At 40.8% G+C, this 18,044-nt stretch overlaps 1 protein-coding gene across 13 annotated transcripts in view; it reads left to right on the top strand.

Annotated features, from left to right (window-relative positions):
- SGSM2 (small G protein signaling modulator 2) overlaps nucleotides 1–18,044 on the top strand; it is a 46,846-nt gene that overhangs the window by 17,785 nt on the left and 11,017 nt on the right. For 6 of the 13 annotated variants that reach the window (XM_085521864.1, XM_015881062.3, XM_085521863.1 and 3 more), the window contains exons 3-16: nucleotides 303–465; nucleotides 1,971–2,132; nucleotides 3,711–3,778; nucleotides 4,279–4,424; nucleotides 4,825–4,959; nucleotides 6,905–7,029; nucleotides 8,355–8,422; nucleotides 10,185–10,348; nucleotides 10,899–11,028; nucleotides 12,455–12,589; nucleotides 15,939–16,089; nucleotides 16,658–16,722; nucleotides 17,170–17,315; nucleotides 17,894–18,022. In XM_085521864.1, the coding sequence (XP_085377990.1) occupies nucleotides 303–465; nucleotides 1,971–2,132; nucleotides 3,711–3,778; nucleotides 4,279–4,424; nucleotides 4,825–4,959; nucleotides 6,905–7,029; nucleotides 8,355–8,422; nucleotides 10,185–10,348; nucleotides 10,899–11,028; nucleotides 12,455–12,589; nucleotides 15,939–16,089; nucleotides 16,658–16,722; nucleotides 17,170–17,315; nucleotides 17,894–18,022 (1,787 nt within the window). The remainder of the gene's footprint in view (nucleotides 1–302; nucleotides 466–1,970; nucleotides 2,133–3,710; nucleotides 3,779–4,278; nucleotides 4,425–4,824; nucleotides 4,960–6,904; nucleotides 7,030–8,354; nucleotides 8,423–10,184; nucleotides 10,349–10,898; nucleotides 11,029–12,454; nucleotides 12,590–15,938; nucleotides 16,090–16,657; nucleotides 16,723–17,169; nucleotides 17,316–17,893; nucleotides 18,023–18,044) is intronic. The other 7 variants (XM_085521867.1, XM_015881066.3, XM_085521866.1 and 4 more) reach the window with 2 other exon arrangements.

Genomic DNA, 18,044 nt, shown 5'->3' with positions numbered 1-18,044 from the left:
TTCTTTGAAGGCTGAAATGAATGTTTCTGCTGTGAGGATTTGATGGGAGTATTTGCATTTGGCTTCATTTTCAGTAGAATCTGGAATTCTTTCACTGTCAGTAACTTATGAGGTGCTTATTGTTGCAGATTATGTACATAACTTGCATTGTCTGATTTTGAGATCTAGTTTGTCTGTCTTTCTGCAGCTCTCGGTTCTCATGTCTCCACACCTGACCAGTAGGTGTTAGCAGATAGCACCGACCAAAGAGAATGCTGAAGGACAGGAGTACCCATGAATGTATCTCCTTCCCTTTCTTGCAGGTGTTGTGGAAGCGTGTCTCCTGCACATGCTGAAACGCAGGGCTGCTGGCTTCCTGCGGACCGACAAGGTAGCTGCGCTGTTCACCAAAGTTGGCAAGACATATGCAATTGCAGGAGACATATGCAAGAAAGTGCAGGAGCTGCAGCAGCAGGTGGAGAGCAGGTGAGGATGATATCTGTTTACTAGCAAAATTCACACAGTTTTTCTGAAGAGGATGCTGAGATCACTTGGTAGACACGGAGGGCTTTTTCTTGGCCAAATTTGCAAAAGGCTTGAATCTTGAGCGTCAAATAAGACAAATGTTTAGTTTCATCAAGCTAACAGCAGAAGGACAGAAGATGTGTTCTGCTGGGAATTGTCTTCAAAATTGCATTTCTACCAGTGTTATGACAGAAAGCGTAGCACATTGGGATCTCCAAAGAGCAGTATCATTGTGTTCATGCATCAAAACACCATCCCCACAGCATGCCTGAGGCACAGTGTGCCACTCCCCCTCTTTCGGTTGGGGTCAGATCTATTTGTTGGGCAGAAACTAACTCCACAGAAAGGAATGGCTCAGAGACCACTTTGTTGACCAGTCCCTTCACTGTTGTTTACAGCTGCACTTTGGAAGTAAATCTGCTTTGTGTAACCAGCTCACCATCCTGTCACTCACTAAAACACAGCATTAAGCACCCCATTTCTTCACTGGCCCTTCTGCAGCACTGGCTAATACTACAGGAAGAAGCAGGGAATAATGGCTGTAAGCAAGCTACTAGCTGGCTTTGGGTGCTCATTTGCTTTAGTTCTGGTTTCTCAGTTTGATGCTGTTTATCTTTTAGTTATCTTGCTGTCTTTCTGTAGGAAGTAAGAGGGAGGATCTCCCTGCCAAGGCTCTAACACAGCTGGTGCTGTAGCTGTACATGGCGCTTCACAGAGAATAAAAAGATGGGCCTGTGTCCAAGGATTGCCTGACAGTGGTGCGGCAGGAGCTCTGTAAAACAGCTCTGCCTCTGCTTATCTCGAACCCTGCTCCATGCCTCTGATCTCAGTTGGAATATTTTGTGCTGAAACAGCTTTGTGCCCTTTTGGGATCAGGGCTAGCTTGAGTTTGATGGTAGAAGCTGGGAGACTAGTGTCTATTTTTTATTTTGCCATCCTCTATGTAGTTTTCTTAAATAAGTATGAAGATTTATTTAAGAAGCTAAATTCTGTTAATCAACTGCAACTTATTTTATATTTCCCTTGGCATTTTGTTATGTTTTCATTCTTTCGATGGCTACGGTCTGCTATAGAGTTGCTGCTTGTTCATTTCAGCCTATATAGCATGTGGAAGTTCTGGAGGAGCTCAGATGTTGGGATTTTTCTAAAGCACCAAAAGCAAAAGATATTTTTGCTTGTGGTCTGCCTCACCCAGTATACCTAATACAGGCTTGTTTGGGGCTATTTTTAGGGATTGCTTAGTGTCTGATTTCAGTCCAGAACTGAAGTGTTCTAAATCACTCAATACAACCATGATTTTCAAAAAATCCCTGACTAAAAACCAGAAACCAAAGGTGGTAAGTACTGACATAGCTAGTATACAGATATGCTGTGTTTTCCAGCAGCTCTCTGTGTAAACTTGTCGCTGGACGGATTCCAGTGAGGAGACTGTGAACTTTGGCAACTTTTCTTATGTCGTTTTGCAGGAAAAATCAGCCAAATGTGCAGGAACCCCTCAAGAGGCAAGGATCAACCACAAGCAAAACTCCTGTACTGACTCCTCAGGCCATCAAACATATATGGGTTCGGACAGCATTGATTGAGAAAGTGCTTGACAAGATTGTGCAGTATATTGTTGATAACTGCAGGTAAAATAAGAATCAAAAGTGTGGATATTTGTTGAAAGTATTTTGTATCCTCTGTATCAGCGTATCTGCTAATATTTGAATATATCCAAGAATTTTTATTTATTTATTTATTTTTAACTTCCACATGATTCACCATACATGAGAAAGAGAATTTGATCACAGTTGTTTCATGTGTTGTGGATATTCACCTTACTGACTTCTTCGTCCATGCCAATGAGTTAGGGACATGTCCTTAAATGTGATTTTTGAGAACTTCAGTTAGAGTGAATAAAACAACGTTTGTTCTTATGCATTTTTATGACAAACATGTGTCACAGCACTCCATGTTTAACTCCTTCTGCTCTTCTGGTCTTGAGGAAGACGATTTAGAGTTTGAGCCCCATCTAGTGGGAGAGACAGCAGAGGATAATGACATTTTGGGAAATTTGGGTGTTTGGATTTTTGGGCTGTGTGTTTTAAAGTTAGTTTCGCAGATGTGGTGGGAATACTTTCAGTCACTATTTGTAGTAGTTCATTGTTGCTGAAAGTGTTTCAAGAACATTCCTTGCAGATGACCAATATGTTTTGAGGATGTGTGTATCTCCTGGTCTCTGTGGAAAACTGGCAGTATTGCTTGCAGAGAATTGTTATTTGTCTCCATATTGCATTAGTGTCTAAAGCCTCAAATCAATATACTGGGTAAACACATCTAGCAAAAGGCAAGATCCTTCCTCTCAAGCTCAGTGTTAAAAATAGATAAGGCAGAATGTTTATATTGAGAGGAAGTCACTTACTTGAAATTATACAGCTGATGAATGGAAGAATATGATCAAAAGTAGAGGTGGTGGTAATGTTATTAAATATAAAAGTTTGGAGGGTACATTTATTGAACTGATTGTTGTATATTTCCTTTACGCTTCATGGAGATCTAGTCAATGTTACTGATTGTGTTTAGGAAATTAATACTAAAGCAAATGTCTAAAATAGGCCAAATTAATTTCTTTATAACTTTATTGGAATATATTTTAACTTATTTAAAGAATGGTTAGAGAATAATGTAGATTGAAAAACCCTTCAGGATCACCAAGTCCAACCATCACGCTGACCTACTAAGTAAGTTCCATCATTAAACCATGTCCCAGAGCACCCGAGTTTAGGACTTGCCATGTAATAAAAGCTGTCTACATACTTGAAAGCCTCATGTAACAATTCTTCTTTGGGTATCCTGAGCTAATCAAGGTGTATTAGAGCTTTTAGAAGAGATACATTCATCAGCAATTAGCAACTGCTTTTCCTCTACCTGTCTAGTTCATGAAGGGATGAGTTTTGGATTCCTTTGCTCTCATTTCTGGTGGTTTAGGTAGATGGTTTGCTTATTTGCCCATTGTGTGAGAATGTGCATTTGATAATCACAGCTAAATTCTGTTGTTGAAATTTGTTTTGCATTAGAACTGTGTTGTTATCTATCTTGCTTTCTTTGGCTTACTTTCTGATAAGCAGTAATAGTTTGATGATGATAGTTTGGAAGTCAGTTAAGTAACACTACTGGCATAGTAAACAGCTGGTGTTTTTAACTGGGCTCTAATCTTTTATTTCTAGTAAATATTATGAAAAAGAAGCTTTACTAGCAGATCCCGTTTGTGGCCCAATACTTGCTTCCCTTCTAGGTGAGTTCTTGCAAAGTTACTTCTTATCCTAAAGAAAATAAATTGCTTCTTAAGCCTTTTTATATTATAATTGTACAAGGGGTGATTTTTATCTCTAGCACGTGGTATGAGTAACTATAGTAGAGCATTAGAGGAGATAGTGTTTGTTGCATTCAAGAACAGTAGAGACTAGTACTGTTAATTATTGGTTAGATCAGAGGACAGAATGGAAATGGCTTTTTACAGAATGCTTGCGAGCAGATTGGAACTGTAAATGCTTCTGTGGCAGGGTATTGTGTACTAAAGGAGTATCTTTATGCAGCCGTAGATAACAGGACCTGATATGTTATTATACATATTGTCTATATAGTTGGCTGGCTGATCCCTGTAGAATCGTTAAGCAATCATTAATAATTCATCTGTTTTGAGAAGCAAATCCTACTTTCAGTACTTGGCCAGCAGTATACGATTTAGTAGGTTTGCAGATAGACTCATGTTTGTCTCCTGGGCTCCTTTCTTAGTTGGACCATGTGCACTGGAGTACACCAAGCTGAAAACAGCTGATCACTACTGGACAGACCCTTCAGCAGATGAGCTTGTTCAGCGACATCGGATTCATGGAGTCCATGGCCGCCAAGATTCGCCTTCAAAGCGCCCAGCACTAGGAGTAGGTATTTTCTCTGCAGCTATTTCAAAGTTACAAGGCACAAGTTGACAATAAAAATATCTCGGAAGAAATCTGAATTTAAAACACTGTTTCTTTTTTTTCGTTCAGTAATGCAGCCTTTATCACAGACTAAAAGTCCGTTTGGGCCCAGATACACTATTAAGAAAAGTTTGAGATCCAGGGCTAAATTACATGGCCCTTAATGTGCATTATTTGACCAGATAGTTCACAAGAAGTGAGCTGTCTTGGCCAGGGATGACAAAGAGCCTGCATAACTTCTGCAAGGTTTCTTGGCTCCAGAAATTCCAGTACAGAAGCTGGTTTGAATGGAGCTGTCGGTAGAGCCATTCCTATTCTGCGTGATCTGCCTTGACTGTTTCTGTTTGTGTGTACATGGTAGATCCGGAAACGACATTCGAGTGGGAGCACATCAGAAGATCGCTTTGCTGCTTCAGCAAGAGAATATGTGGAGTCTTTGCACCAGAATTCCAGAACGCATCTCCTATATGGGAAAAACAATGTCTTAGTCCAGCCAGTAAGTACACTGAGTTTTGGGCCCATACACACAGCTGCTGCATGTCTGTGACTTGAGAAGCTGGGGAGCAGTGACTTTCCATCTGTGGTCACAGAAATTTTAAGTTTTCTAAGATCAAGGGACCTGATGGGATTCACTTTGAACTACAGAGGTAATTAGCAGATGTTATATCTGGACTCATCTCAACTGTTTACCAAAAGTCATGGGAGTCAGGGAACGTTCCTGCTGACTGGAAGCTACCCAGTGTTATACTGATCTACAAAGAGGGCGTGAGAGGAGGACCTGGAAAACTACAGACCTCTTGGTTTAACCTCAGTCCCTGGAGAATCACAGAATCACAGAATTACCCGGGTTGGAAGGGACCTCAAGGATCATGTAGTTCCAACCCCCCTGCCTAGCAGGGCCACCAAACATACGCCTTTACTAGATCAGGTTGCCCAGGGCCCCGTCCAACCTGGTCTTGAACACCTCCAAGGACGGGGCATCCACAGCCTCACTGGGCAGCCTGTTCCAGGACCTAACCACTCTTCTAGTAAAGAACTTTCCCCTAACATCCAACCTAAATCTTCCCTCCTTCAACTTAAAACCATTTCCCCTAGTCCTGCTATTATCAGCCCTTTCGAAGAGTTTACTCCCCTCCTGGGAGTAAGTTCCCTTCAGGTATTGAAAGGCTGCAATGAGGTCACCCCGCAACCTTCTCTTCTCCAGGCTGAACAAACCCAACTCCCTCAGCCTGTCCTCATAGGGGAGGTGCTCCAGCCCCCTGATCATCTTTGTGGCCCTCCTCTGGACCCTTTCCAAAATCTCCATATCTTTTTTGTACTGAGGGCTCCACACCTGGACACAGTACTCCAGATGGGGCCTCACAAGAGCAGAGTAGAGAGGGACGATCACCTCCCTATCCCTGCTGACCACCCCTCTCCTGATGGAGCCCAGGATCCCATTTGCTTTCTGGGCTGCCAGAGCGCACTGCTGGCTCATGTTAAGTTTCTCATCTATCAGGACCCCTAGGTCTTTTTCTGCCGAGCTGCTCTCAAGGACAACTCCTCCCAGCCTGCACAGGTGCCTGGGGTTCTTCCGGCCCAAGTGCAAAACCTTGCACTTTGCAAGAAGTTATGGAGGTTATCCTGGGGGACGTTGCAAGACAATTAAAGAACAAAACAATTATCATAGTTGATTTGGAGAGTAAGTTGCATTAAATAAGCAACTTGTAAGGATTTGGTGAATGGTGGTTTTCATCTTTTTATAAGTGAATTCAGACTTGAAACTTAGAAAGCTTTAAAGATATTTTGGAGTATTGATTGTCACAATAACCTATCGAGTGCAGCAAGCCCAGATGTGAAGTCTAGATCTCTGTGATCCTCATTTCTTAATGGAAGGAAAAATAGAATGAGCTGTACGTTTGTGGAAGCCTAGGTTTGTGTCTTGTCTGCAAGGAAGGCATTTTGTAGTGCTGAAGGGAACTGAACTGATAGAGAAACTTCTGCCATCTGACTATTAGAGAAACAAGGGATATTTATGCAGTGATGCCAAATTGCCCATCTTTCTCTGCTGTTTTTATATGTGATTTGGTATGATCCTTGTTACTGAATTTGTGAAATTGGCTTTGTTATCACTGACAAAATACAAGTATCATAACATAATATCTATTGAGAACAAGGTTGATAGTTCTTAGTTCAGTGTCTTCTTGCTTCCAGCGAGGATACTTCAGTGCTCCATCTCTGTGTTGTGTTAAAGCTTATTACTTGCATTCATTCATGTTTGTTGCACTCAAGATTTAAATGTGTGGATGACAGAGTTGTGGAGGATTTGGATGTTGAAGTGTAATTAGGCCAAATGAAAATAGGCTGGCATGTACAGAATGTGACCAAATGCACAAACAAGAGGAGGAAAAGAAAAAAAATTGTGTGTACACTCACCTTTTTCTGTTTATTTCTGCAAACAGAAGGATGATTTGGAGGCAATTCCTGGATATCTCTCGCTTCACCAGTCAGCAGACAGTTTGACATTAAAATGGACTCCAAATCAGCTAATGAATGGAACTCTTGGAGATTCAGAGCTGGAGAAAAGGTAGTCACTGCATTCAGAAGAAGATTGGAAGCATTTGTGGTGTTTATTTCCTTGCAAATTGGCAATAATGGCATAAGTGTAACAAAACTGATATAATTGAAGGGCTTCGGAACAATGTACTTGTTGAGGTGTCAGGCAGCTCAGGTTCTGTTTGAATGTTCTATAGTGCAGTTTGTCTTAAAATGACAAAACAGAAAAGAAACAGAGGTGCAGATGAGGCCCTCAGTCACATACAAGCCCTTAGTGGAGTCTAAATACTAAATCTAAATCTATTGGAATGAATAGGGACCCTGCAGGGGATCTCTGAGTGTTACTTATAAATATGTGTCACTTTATATGTGGTAAAACTTGAGATTAACTGACTGATTGTCAAATGAACTTCAAAAAAATCACTTAGCGTGGTTGTTAAACAACAACAGCAGTAATCACTGGTCGATTCCAGATTATTTATTCTAGAGTTCCCTGGATTACTGAGCGATACAGAAATAATAGACATCACAAATGGGGTATACCAAACAAAGTAAGTTGGATATAAGGCCTTTTTTGGTGGAAAACAAAGCCTGCTTCTCCAGGTATTTTGTACCTTCCATCATTACAGTTCTTCCTTCAGAGAGTTAGAAATCACTTGACAAGCAAATGGCTACTGTCAGCCTCAAAAGAGAGATCTGTAATGTCATTCTTGTTCATGAGTTATTCTTCTATTATGGCATTCCACTTCTGTGGAAAGATAGGTGAAGTCTTGAATCAGGTAGGTATGTCTCCTCAGGGGATGCTTCCTTCAGCCTCAGAACAGTGCTCTTTAATGCTTGATCCACCCCATTTTTTTTTCTTTTCTTTTTAAAATAATGTATATTTTTAATAGAGCTTCGCTGAAGTCCACTACCATTGCTTTTGATACTAAATTGTAGGGCTTGTTCTCAGAAAGGTTCAGAGCTGTTTCTAGTGTTTAATCTGTAAGCTTGAGCCCCAGCAATAATGTGTGCAAGACGTAAGTGAACTTGCTGTCCTGAAACCCAGCTACAATCCCACCATAAAGTCTGTGCCCTGTGCATTTTAATGTTAACCAGAACATTGTTCTGACCTGGGGAGGTGGGAATGGGAAAGGGGTGCAAAAAAGGCCCTACTGAACAGATTGGTGTCAGATGTACCTACTATGGAGTACTAGTACTTTGGTTTTTTTAACTTGACTATTGATTTACCTCAATTAGTCAGATTTAGCAGAAGTTTTTAACTTAGCAAAGTCTTGTTATTGCATGCTTGGAGCTGCAGGCCCTCCTAAATGTAGAAAAAAAAAAATTGTCTTGCACTTTTTCCTTTCCTATTAGCATTTACTGGGACTACGCATTAATAGTGCCACTCAGCCAGATCGTCTGTATTCACTGCCATCAACAACGTAAGCATAAAACTTCTCCTCATGAGGGGTACCCCCAAAGCCTCTGTCTGCCAGATTAATATTAATGCTGCTGATACTGCTACCATTTTATATGGTGCCTGTTAGGGATTTAATGCAAAAGGAGACAGACCATTTTTCTTCTTCAGATGTCTTGACTGAAAACCTGGTAAGATCTTTCCTGCCTAACAACGCTCCAGTTGTCACTTGTTTTCTTTGTTGTTCTTTCTATGTCCTTTGTTTTTTTCTGAGTCATCTGTGCAGATCAGTACTTCTGGGAACCTGTCAGCAGCAGTTATTAAACATAGACATGTTGGTTCTGTAAGCATGAGCCTCATAAGCCTCAATCCATGGACCATTACAAGACGAGAGGGGGGGGAAAAACAACTTCTGTTAGTGGGATTGTCAACCTTTGTGGAAATGTAGAGCTTGTAACACAGCCACCATTTGCCCATTGAGTTCTGACTACCCTATCCTGCTTGTTTTAGAAAGAGGGGGGTCTGAAGAAAACATCTCTCCCATTGTTTTCCTTACCATGAGCTTTAGGTCAAAATCACAGAGCAAAGAATGAACATATAGAATTTATTTATTTTTTACTCAGATTTGAATTGTGGTTGGACTAAAGGACCTTTAGAACTAGGAGCCTATTTTAAAAGACATGTATACTTTAAAATGCATACATATTTTAAAGTAAAATGTATGCTTTAAAATACGTGAGTGGGAAAGCCACTTGAATGATCACTTTCCCTCTGTGCCATTAACACAACCAGTTACACCATACCAGCCCAGGCTTATGGGTGTTAAAACCTGGAGTCCTATCTAGAGGACTTGTTCCAGTCTGTTTTCCTCACTTGAATTACCGTTTCCAGAACGTTTTGTGCCTGCCCAGGATCTCAGTGGCTGATAAGATGCCTCACTGCTTTGCAGTAGATTCATAGATAAGAGGGAATCAGATGACAGACATGAAATATGACATCCTTTGCTTTTGTTCATTGAGAAGGCTGTTTCAGCAACAGGTTTCAGGTGTATACACAACATGATTTTTGTTGTTTGCGTAAGATGACAGACACTTGGTGGTCCTGCCACAGCACCTACCTACCAGACTGGAACTTGCACAGCCATGCTATGGAACACCACCTGCTCTTGAGACATCTCCCCTTTACCAGGTGCCTCTAGATGCCATAGAGGGAGAAATACCAGAGGTAAAAGTTTCAAAAGCACTCTGTTGAGTTATGTTCCTCATTCATTATATTTTGAAAATGAAATAAAGAATCTAATTCACTTACGTGCTTTTGAAAATTGTACTCAAAATTCAGATTATTATGCATAAAAGAATACCCAGAGCAGGTTTCATTATTTGTGCTAAGTCTGTAGTGACAATGGAATAGAGAAGAGTTGATAACAGTGAATATGAATTGCTAATTCTCACAAGAAAAAAAGCTTCTTGTTATATACATTAGGCTGGTTTTCATTCTAAATTATGTGTACTTTGTCAGCTTATGCCATACACCAAATACTTACTTAGTCCTTTATTATTTATTTTATTAATGTTCAGAATCACTTTAATGTTTCTGCATGAGACCCATCACAGTTTGTTGTATCCTGAGCTTCTTTAGGGTGAAAGGACTGGGGTCACCTATGTTATACTGTGACTTAGAAGTTTATCTACTTAGAGGTGGTCACAAATAAAACTTACTTAGAAGGTAAGAGCAACAAGTAGACATTATGATGTAACAGTATGGGTTCCCCTTGTCCTCCTTTGCAGGAGAAAGCAGATGGACATTAGTCTTGGTGAGTCAGGATGGAACTCAGAAGCCTCCACTGCACTTTCCCCAGGGAGGTCACCTCCTTGCATTTCTTTCCTGTCTGGAAAATGGTCTTCTGCCTCGTGGTCAGCTGGAACCACCACTTTGGTCCCAACAGGGCAAGGTACTGCCTTTTCTGATGACCTGTTTGTGTTAGGGCTGATCTTGCAGTTTGTGTGCAACAGCACCCTGCCCTGCAGAGTCCAGGCATTATTTTAAAGCACACGAAAATCAAAATGGAAAACAAAAAAACTCCATTTAGTCCGGTTTGACTTTCATTAAGATTGTCCTTAAAGTTTATTTATACCATCATTGCCACACTGAGCGTTGAACTGGAGTCTTTTGTCTTACTAAAATACAGTAGGTCAGATAGATTAGTTGCAGGTTATAGGGACTGAGTCTCCAATGGTCTGGGATATACTTGCTGTCAGGGATCTGGATTACTGAAAAAGCTGGTGCCCACCTTCTGTGGGTTGCAAGAAGAGGTTGTGTTTTAAGCACAGAGAGAAGCTGCATTTAGTACTCATAAAGCCACCTTCTGTCTATCATTCTAGTGTTGTTTTCTCCCATCGTAGAAAGCTTATTTTTAAGACTTAAGATGCCAAAAATCCAAAGTATTTACTTTGTTGTACTCTGTTAGTATTTGGTAGTTGAATGATCATTATTTTCTCTAGGGTAAGGTATTTCCAAAGCTTCGAAAAAGGAACAGCAACAAATCAGTGGACTTAGAGGAAATGTCAGCTGAAGACACTTCTACAGACTACGTGTTCAGAATTATCTATCCAGGACACAAGCACGATAACAGTAAGTGCTTTTGTTGTGCTTTGTTTAAAAACAAAAAACAACAAAACACATCTAAAAAAACCTGTTTAGGAGACAGGGAGTGGTAATGGGAAAATCTACCACAAACTTTGACTGATAACTGTGATCTACAGATACAGCTAACTGTAGGTCTCCTTAACAAAGTTGTTATCTTCAAGGAAACGGAGTAGAGGTAGGAAATGTTACATTTACTCTGTGTTTTGCAGAGAAAGTTTTCAAAATACTCCCCTGGGCTTGCAAACTGAGACCAAAATATTTTTTTACTATCCAGGAGTATTTTTGGTCCTGAAATGAGGATATTTTAATTGGTCATACTGCTTGCTCATAATGTTTCTATTAGGAAAAAAAACAAAAAACAAAAAACAAAGTGAAGCAAAAACACCATAAAATCATCTTAAAATACCCCAAAGAATTCCCTGGGTTGAGTTTACCTGGCTTGGAAGCAAGAATTCAGCAGTGGATAAATAAATGCCCTTCTGAGGAAACAACGAATTTCCAAGCACCAAACCACCTCATGTCATCAGCGAATATGAATTCCTTACGTGCAAGAAGGCATTTGAGCTAGTTTTCTAACAGCTTTCACTCCTCTTAAAAAAAAAAACAAAAAAACCTAAACAAACCAAAAAACCCAAGAATTTCCCAGGAAGACAAAACCCTAACACTTACAGGGAATTTGGATTTATTGGGACTTAACTGCAGCTAAGAAAGCAGAAGTCTCAACAGTGAACCCTCCTCACCCCATGGGACTGAACCACAATGTTAGTCATTGTTTATTAGGGCCTCTGACTTTGACACAGGTAAGTTTGTGTGCTCACACACTAGCAAAAGCATCTTCTCCATTTGCCTGAATCGAGGGGACTGCAGATTCTGTGGGCACTTTTATCACAGACCTGCCTATTGAGTGCAGGGCAGAGCTAGTTTCTGCCATGGGCTTCCTTGGAAGTAGGCCTGTACCCTGTGTGTTTGTAGTGCCAGACAGAACTGGGAGCAGACTGTGTCCTGCCCAGATGGTTCTGGCATGGGTATCAGAGTGGAAAAGAGGAGTCTATAGCATGGATGTGGTATGGTGGAGGGGAGCTGGCTGGAGCTTTGAATTCCCATGGAGTTTTGCTAAAGAGCATGCTTGCCTACTGCAGGCTGGCACTGGGACCTTCCTCCACTGCTATGATTTGACATACGTGCCCTGGGAACAGCCTATGCACAATCAGAAGCTAGCCTGTGTTTGGTGGAGCATGCTATTTTTCTGTAAGAACTTCATTTTTCATACCCACTCACACAGGAGCTTGTGCCCTCAAGAAGAGGGCAGGATTCCAAACCCTTTGTCTTTGCTGAACATGACCTTTTGAGCTTTCCCACAGAATTGAGTTCTCTCTTCTTATGCTCCTCTTTCACTATTTTCTTTGAGCAGTAACTATTAACTACCACCACTTAGCTGCCAGCCGCTCTGCCTCTGTTGACGATGATGAGGAGGAGGAAGATAAGCTACACGCAATGCTATCAATGATCTGCTCTCGGAACCTCACAGCTCCTAATAGGATGAAAGGTTTTTATCCTCCTCCCTCTGTGTCCCAGAGCTCTATTGCAGCTCGTTCCACTGATGCATACAACAGTGTTGGCATTATTACCGGGCAAAACATTTCACTCGTGCCTTGAGATCCAGAGATTAAGTTGTCTCTGCAGAGAGGCTGGGAATGTGCGCAGAACCTACGGGAAGTGGAAACAGCAGCATCTCCCCTCTGATATGAGCATTTGTGCTCCTGAACAAACTGATCTTCTCTCTTTCCAGAGGCTTTCTGCCCTGCCTTCATAATGGCTGGGTGCTAGAGCGTGTTCTCATGGGAGGAGGGATCATTTTTCATATAAAGCATAAAAAACTGGGTAGGGCAGCCTCATACAGAGGATCAGAGACACCATTACAATAGTGTGGCTTGTGCTGAGCCAAGTCAGAAAAGGAGAGTGCCTTTGCAGACAGAATATGGAGAACAGAAGTGTAGGGAGTTACAGTGTGAGCCCCAGGATGGTATGAGCATGCATAACTCTGCAAGGTAGTAGAAGCTTGCAGAGAAGATTGGAGATGGATGCTTTTTTGTGGTTGGGTGCTTTGATTCATTTCTTCCATTTGTAGACTAGGTGGTTTCAGGTGATGAGCTGGAAGATTCTTCCCTCCAAAACTTTGTCATCTCATTCTTTTCCTAAAGCTGTTCATAAGACATATTAAGTTGACATTCACAAGAAGTGTAGGCATTAACAAGCATCCAGGATGTAGTACTGTGTACTGTAGTACTGTGGTTCTGGAGACTTAAAAAGCCCTTGCTTCCTCAAAAGAGGAGGCTGAATAGTGTATAAAATCCATTCCCAAGGCCAAAGGACTCCCACACAGCTACAATTCTAAAGCTTGTAATTGTTCAAAGAGCAATTGTTCAGATGTCATCCAGGCCAGTCCACTAGTTCATGTGAAGTCTTTTCCCTTCTCTAGGCTTACCAGTGACTGCACAGCTTCAATGCCACCAGACTTCTGGCCTCGGTACCTCATGAGTACGTGTGCCAAATCCAGCATGCTCCTGTTATAATAAAAAACAAAAGCTGCTACCTTTTGCTGTTCAGTGGAATTTACCAGCAAGAACAGAAAGTTCTCTGTTACCAGGCTATAAAGTAGCTGTTAGAAGTTGGGTAAATGCAGAAGTAGGAAGGAGAGCAACTATTTGCAGATTTGGTTCTTTTCTGTATTTTTAATTCATTGTTAGCATGTGTTGGGGTTTCGTTCATTTTGTTTTTTTTTTCCTGATGTCCTCACAAACACAGTGTTAAATAGCAGTGAGTTTAGTTCTAAATGATTGCCCTGGTCTGGTGCAACCACCTTTAGGAGACTGTAACTACTTACATCTGTACAGTGTAAGTTTTGTTTAGATAGGATATGAATCTGTATGCAGTGAGGTTCTCCTGGTAGGTCAGGATGTATGTGTATCCCAAGAGAATAACCCTTAGCAGCCAATAAAGCCCAGCCCAAGTTGACAGAGATTTCTTGGGAGGTATGGATGGGAAGAAACTCCAATATATTTTGCTTTCCTTGAAGAAAGATGCTGTTTTGGAAAGTTCCCCTGTATCTTAATTGATCACTTCTGGATGCGAGTGATAACAGAAAGGAAGGTCTGATGCTGCCATGCACAATGATAAGAGGCTGTGACCTAAAACATAAGAAGCACAATTTAGTCATTAGTCAGTCCATGGCAATTTTAAGTCATCCTACTCAAATGACTGTCAGATAACTGTTTTTTTTTTGTTTTTAGTCTTAAAGGTAAGGGTGTAGTAGGATTGTGTCTGCTATTTGAGTAGTGATTCTTGCTGAAATAGACTGGAATGACTGTTGTCTGTCCAGCAAGATCCCTTTTAAATAATGACAACGCTGTTGTAGCAGGTTTGCTGGCCATTTGCTTTTACATTTTGCAACATGCTCAACTTTTGCATGTAGCTGAAGTTACAGATAACACCACTACAGTTAAGTAAAAGATGCTGTTCACTCTAATTCTTCATTAATTCTGGTACCTTTCATCTGAATCTTTAGGTTCTGTGGGGTTCTTTTCTTTGTTCTCTAAAATGCATATATCTACAAATTAAAGCTGGAAAAACCCACTTATTATTTTTATCTGTAGAGGGGATGCAAAAAATGATCTAAAAATGTTTGCCCAATCATTTTCATTTGAACCAAATGAGAAGCTGCAATAAATACTAGGTCATTCAGCTCCTTCCTGAAGAATTAAGGTGAAGAGCATTTTTTCATCACACTTTGTTTTGTGAAGTGAAATTATACGTGACTGCTTCCGCATGAGCCTGTGCTTTTTCTGTTAACAAATGGTTTTACTCCCATTTCTTCCTCACCTATGCCCACTTTTTAACAGGCAGTACTAAAATGCTTTCTGCTACCTTGATGTAAAATGCATGAGATGGTTTGGATTTGCCCCTACCACCCAACAAATGTATGTCTGAAAAGCACGGCCCAGGGGACTGGATTTTGCTTACAAATGTTAATTCAGTGGCATACAGTATTATGGCATTTGCCTTAATTTTAATCATGGGTGAGCTGAAAGGCCAGTTATTTATTTATTTGTCATAAAACAAGAAAACCACAAGCTCAAATGCCCACTGGAAAAGGTGAAGAGCAGAAGCCAAGTTTTATAAAGGCAACTGGTGATTTTTTTGGTGTGTGTTGCCTCACTGAAGCTGGTTTAGAAAGCAGATGGATTTGGTGATGACTCAAGAAGCTGCAGTGTACCATTGTATATTTTCCTGCAGAGTGTCCTACTTTTACAAACACATTATTGATTTTGGTAGGGCTTGAACTATCCTTCTGTGCTGGATACTATAGGATCTGGTTCTAAATAGGGGGGAAAGAAGCATCTTCTGAAAGTACCCGAATCAATCAGTTTTTATTTCTTTTTATGTTTAAACTTCCACTCTAGCTGGACTAGCAGTTGCATGGCTGATTTGAGGAACTGCAAAATGAAATTATGAGACCTGAATTAAACAGAAGATCAGGCTAGATGATCTCTTCTAGCTATAAATAACATTAGCATTTCACAGGAACCAGTTTTAGTTGTTAATGCAGCACCCGCTTCTGCTCTCTTGAAATATGTACTGGGATGTGTGCATGGGCAAAAAAGGGGCAATTGTGAAGGGGCTGGCCTCGAGTGAACATGCACAGCATGCAGCTGGTTTTAGGTTAAAGTGAGAGCAGTATTTCTGAAGTAACTAAGATGATGCTCTCCCCTTTTTGGAATCAAGGTTCAAAGCCTGCTGAGAGGTAAAGCATGAAGCCGTCAGGATACACAGAAGGCAGAAAGATGAGTAAGAGATGATGGCCTGCTGTTTTGTTTCTTTTTTTTTTTTTACCCTAGACACCAGCGAAATGATAGAAATGCAAGGCTTTGGGGCAAACTTGCTTTCATGGCAGCTGGAGCACTGTAGCCAAGGCTCCTCGTGCATCTCCTGTTCAACAGGCAGCTCTCCCTACGATATACCCAGCTGTTGCAGTTGCATCCATGACAGGTAAGCAAACTGTGCAGGGAGTTCAACTGGAAAAACTTGTGCCACAGTTAAAAGCAGCATTGTTTTATTGATTTCTGCAACAGAGATGACGGGTAACAGTTCAACAGCTTTCAAATAATTTCTGACCCAAAAAGATGGAGTTATATAGCAAGAAACTTGGTTTATTGAAACTAATCTAGTAAGTTAGACTCATATTTTGATAGAAAAATTGCAATGTGTTTTTTTTTTGTGTGTGTGTGTGTGTGGTTTTATGTAATTCAACTCTAGAAATATGGTCTTTAATAAGTAATTAGCAACTGTAACAAAGGGCAACAACTCATCTAGTTGGACAAAGACCTGTACAATGCACCAAAGCAGTTGTAGCTAAAGGCAACAGAATCATCTGTTTGGAGCCAAAATTCTAGTGAGAATATGCTTTTTAAAGTTTTATTTCTAGATGTTGTTCCTTAGCTAAATAAATCTTACTGCAATGAAAGAATCCCTATGTGAAGATCATGGAGATCAACATAAAGATCACAATGATTTGTGACCCTGTGACCTATCATGTTCCCATCATGTGTCTCCACAGGACTCCATTAAAGATGCTGTGTGAAAGCATGAAGAGACAAATCGTTTCCAGAGCCTTTTATGGATGTAAGTAAAGCATCTTAGATCCAGACCTTGTGAGTCTCATATGCTTACCTAGAAAACATGTAATACGTGTTTTAAAAAGGAGTCAAGACACAAATTTATTGAGTCAAATCAGCTCAGGACACTGCATCGGTTGTGACACAACCACTGTAGCTTTGTAACTCAATTATTTGTAAGTTTAATGTAGCAATGGGAGAAGTGACGCTTAGTGAAGACAGAACGTAACTTTATGTTGCTGTATAATAAATACTATTTGGGTTTTACTTGTCTGTGTAAGACTGATTTAGTCTTTGGCTCCATTGCAGTTCTTCAGTTTTATACAGTACAAACGCAAATTTATTTCAGGAAGGAATATTAGTGGCAAATTTAAAATGTCACAGTTCGATCCTGAAGAGGCAGCTGATACTACATAGATTGGTTTGTAAAAGTTTACCTCCTCCCCAAACACAGGGCTTGCCTACTGCCGTCATTTATCAACAGTGCGAACGCATTTGTCTGCCCTAGTGAACCACACAATCATCCCACCCGACAAGCCATCCAGTGCTGCAGGAGGCCTGACCAAAGAGGTCTGGAGCAAGTACCAGAAGGACAGAAAAGTAAGTCACACAATACCTCTATGATGATTAAACTAGCTCAAATGTGCTGATGTGGTGAGCATGGTATCCCTTAGAATTGTGTGCAGGAAGTATTAAAGGTGCCTCCTGGTCTTCCCAGGATGACTTTTCATGAAAGGCAGTTATTTTTTTCCTCTTTTATCTTTTGCTTCTCTGATGACGGCAGATATTGATGAAATCTTAAGCAATTGATCTCATCATAGTATCATAGTATCGTGCGGGTTGGAAGGGACCTTAGAGGTCATCCAGTCCAGCCCCCGGGATTCGAGCCTCTGTTTAGCAGAGCGGCACTTCTACCACTTGCGCCACAGGGGGGATTCGAACTCCGGGCCCCAGTGTCGCAAGGCGGTGTCCTTAACCACTGCGCCACTGGGGCACACTCATCTCATGATTACTCTAATCTATTAAAATTAGATTGTTTTCGTAAGAGACACGGCAACTTTATTAGACTGGATTTATTAGACATGGCTGTGTTTCGCTGTCTCTGTAGTTGGAAATGACCATATATGAGGACGCCTAAAGAAAATTAAGATGTATTCTTTTTCTACTAACTGCTGCAGAATTACAAGGAGCTGGAACTGCTAAGAAAAGTTTATTATGGTGGAGTACAGCATGACATTCGAAAGGAAGTATGGCCATTCTTGTTAGGTCACTATAAATTTGGCATGGCCAAAAAAGAAATGGACCAGGTAAGTAAAAATTTCTGGGGGT

Source organism: Coturnix japonica, chromosome 22 (assembly GCF_054131305.1).
Source record: "Coturnix japonica strain WE chromosome 22, WE-NBRP24, whole genome shotgun sequence".
Taxonomy (NCBI): domain Eukaryota; kingdom Metazoa; phylum Chordata; class Aves; order Galliformes; family Phasianidae; genus Coturnix; species Coturnix japonica.
This window is presented reverse-complemented; position numbering and strand designations above follow the sequence as displayed.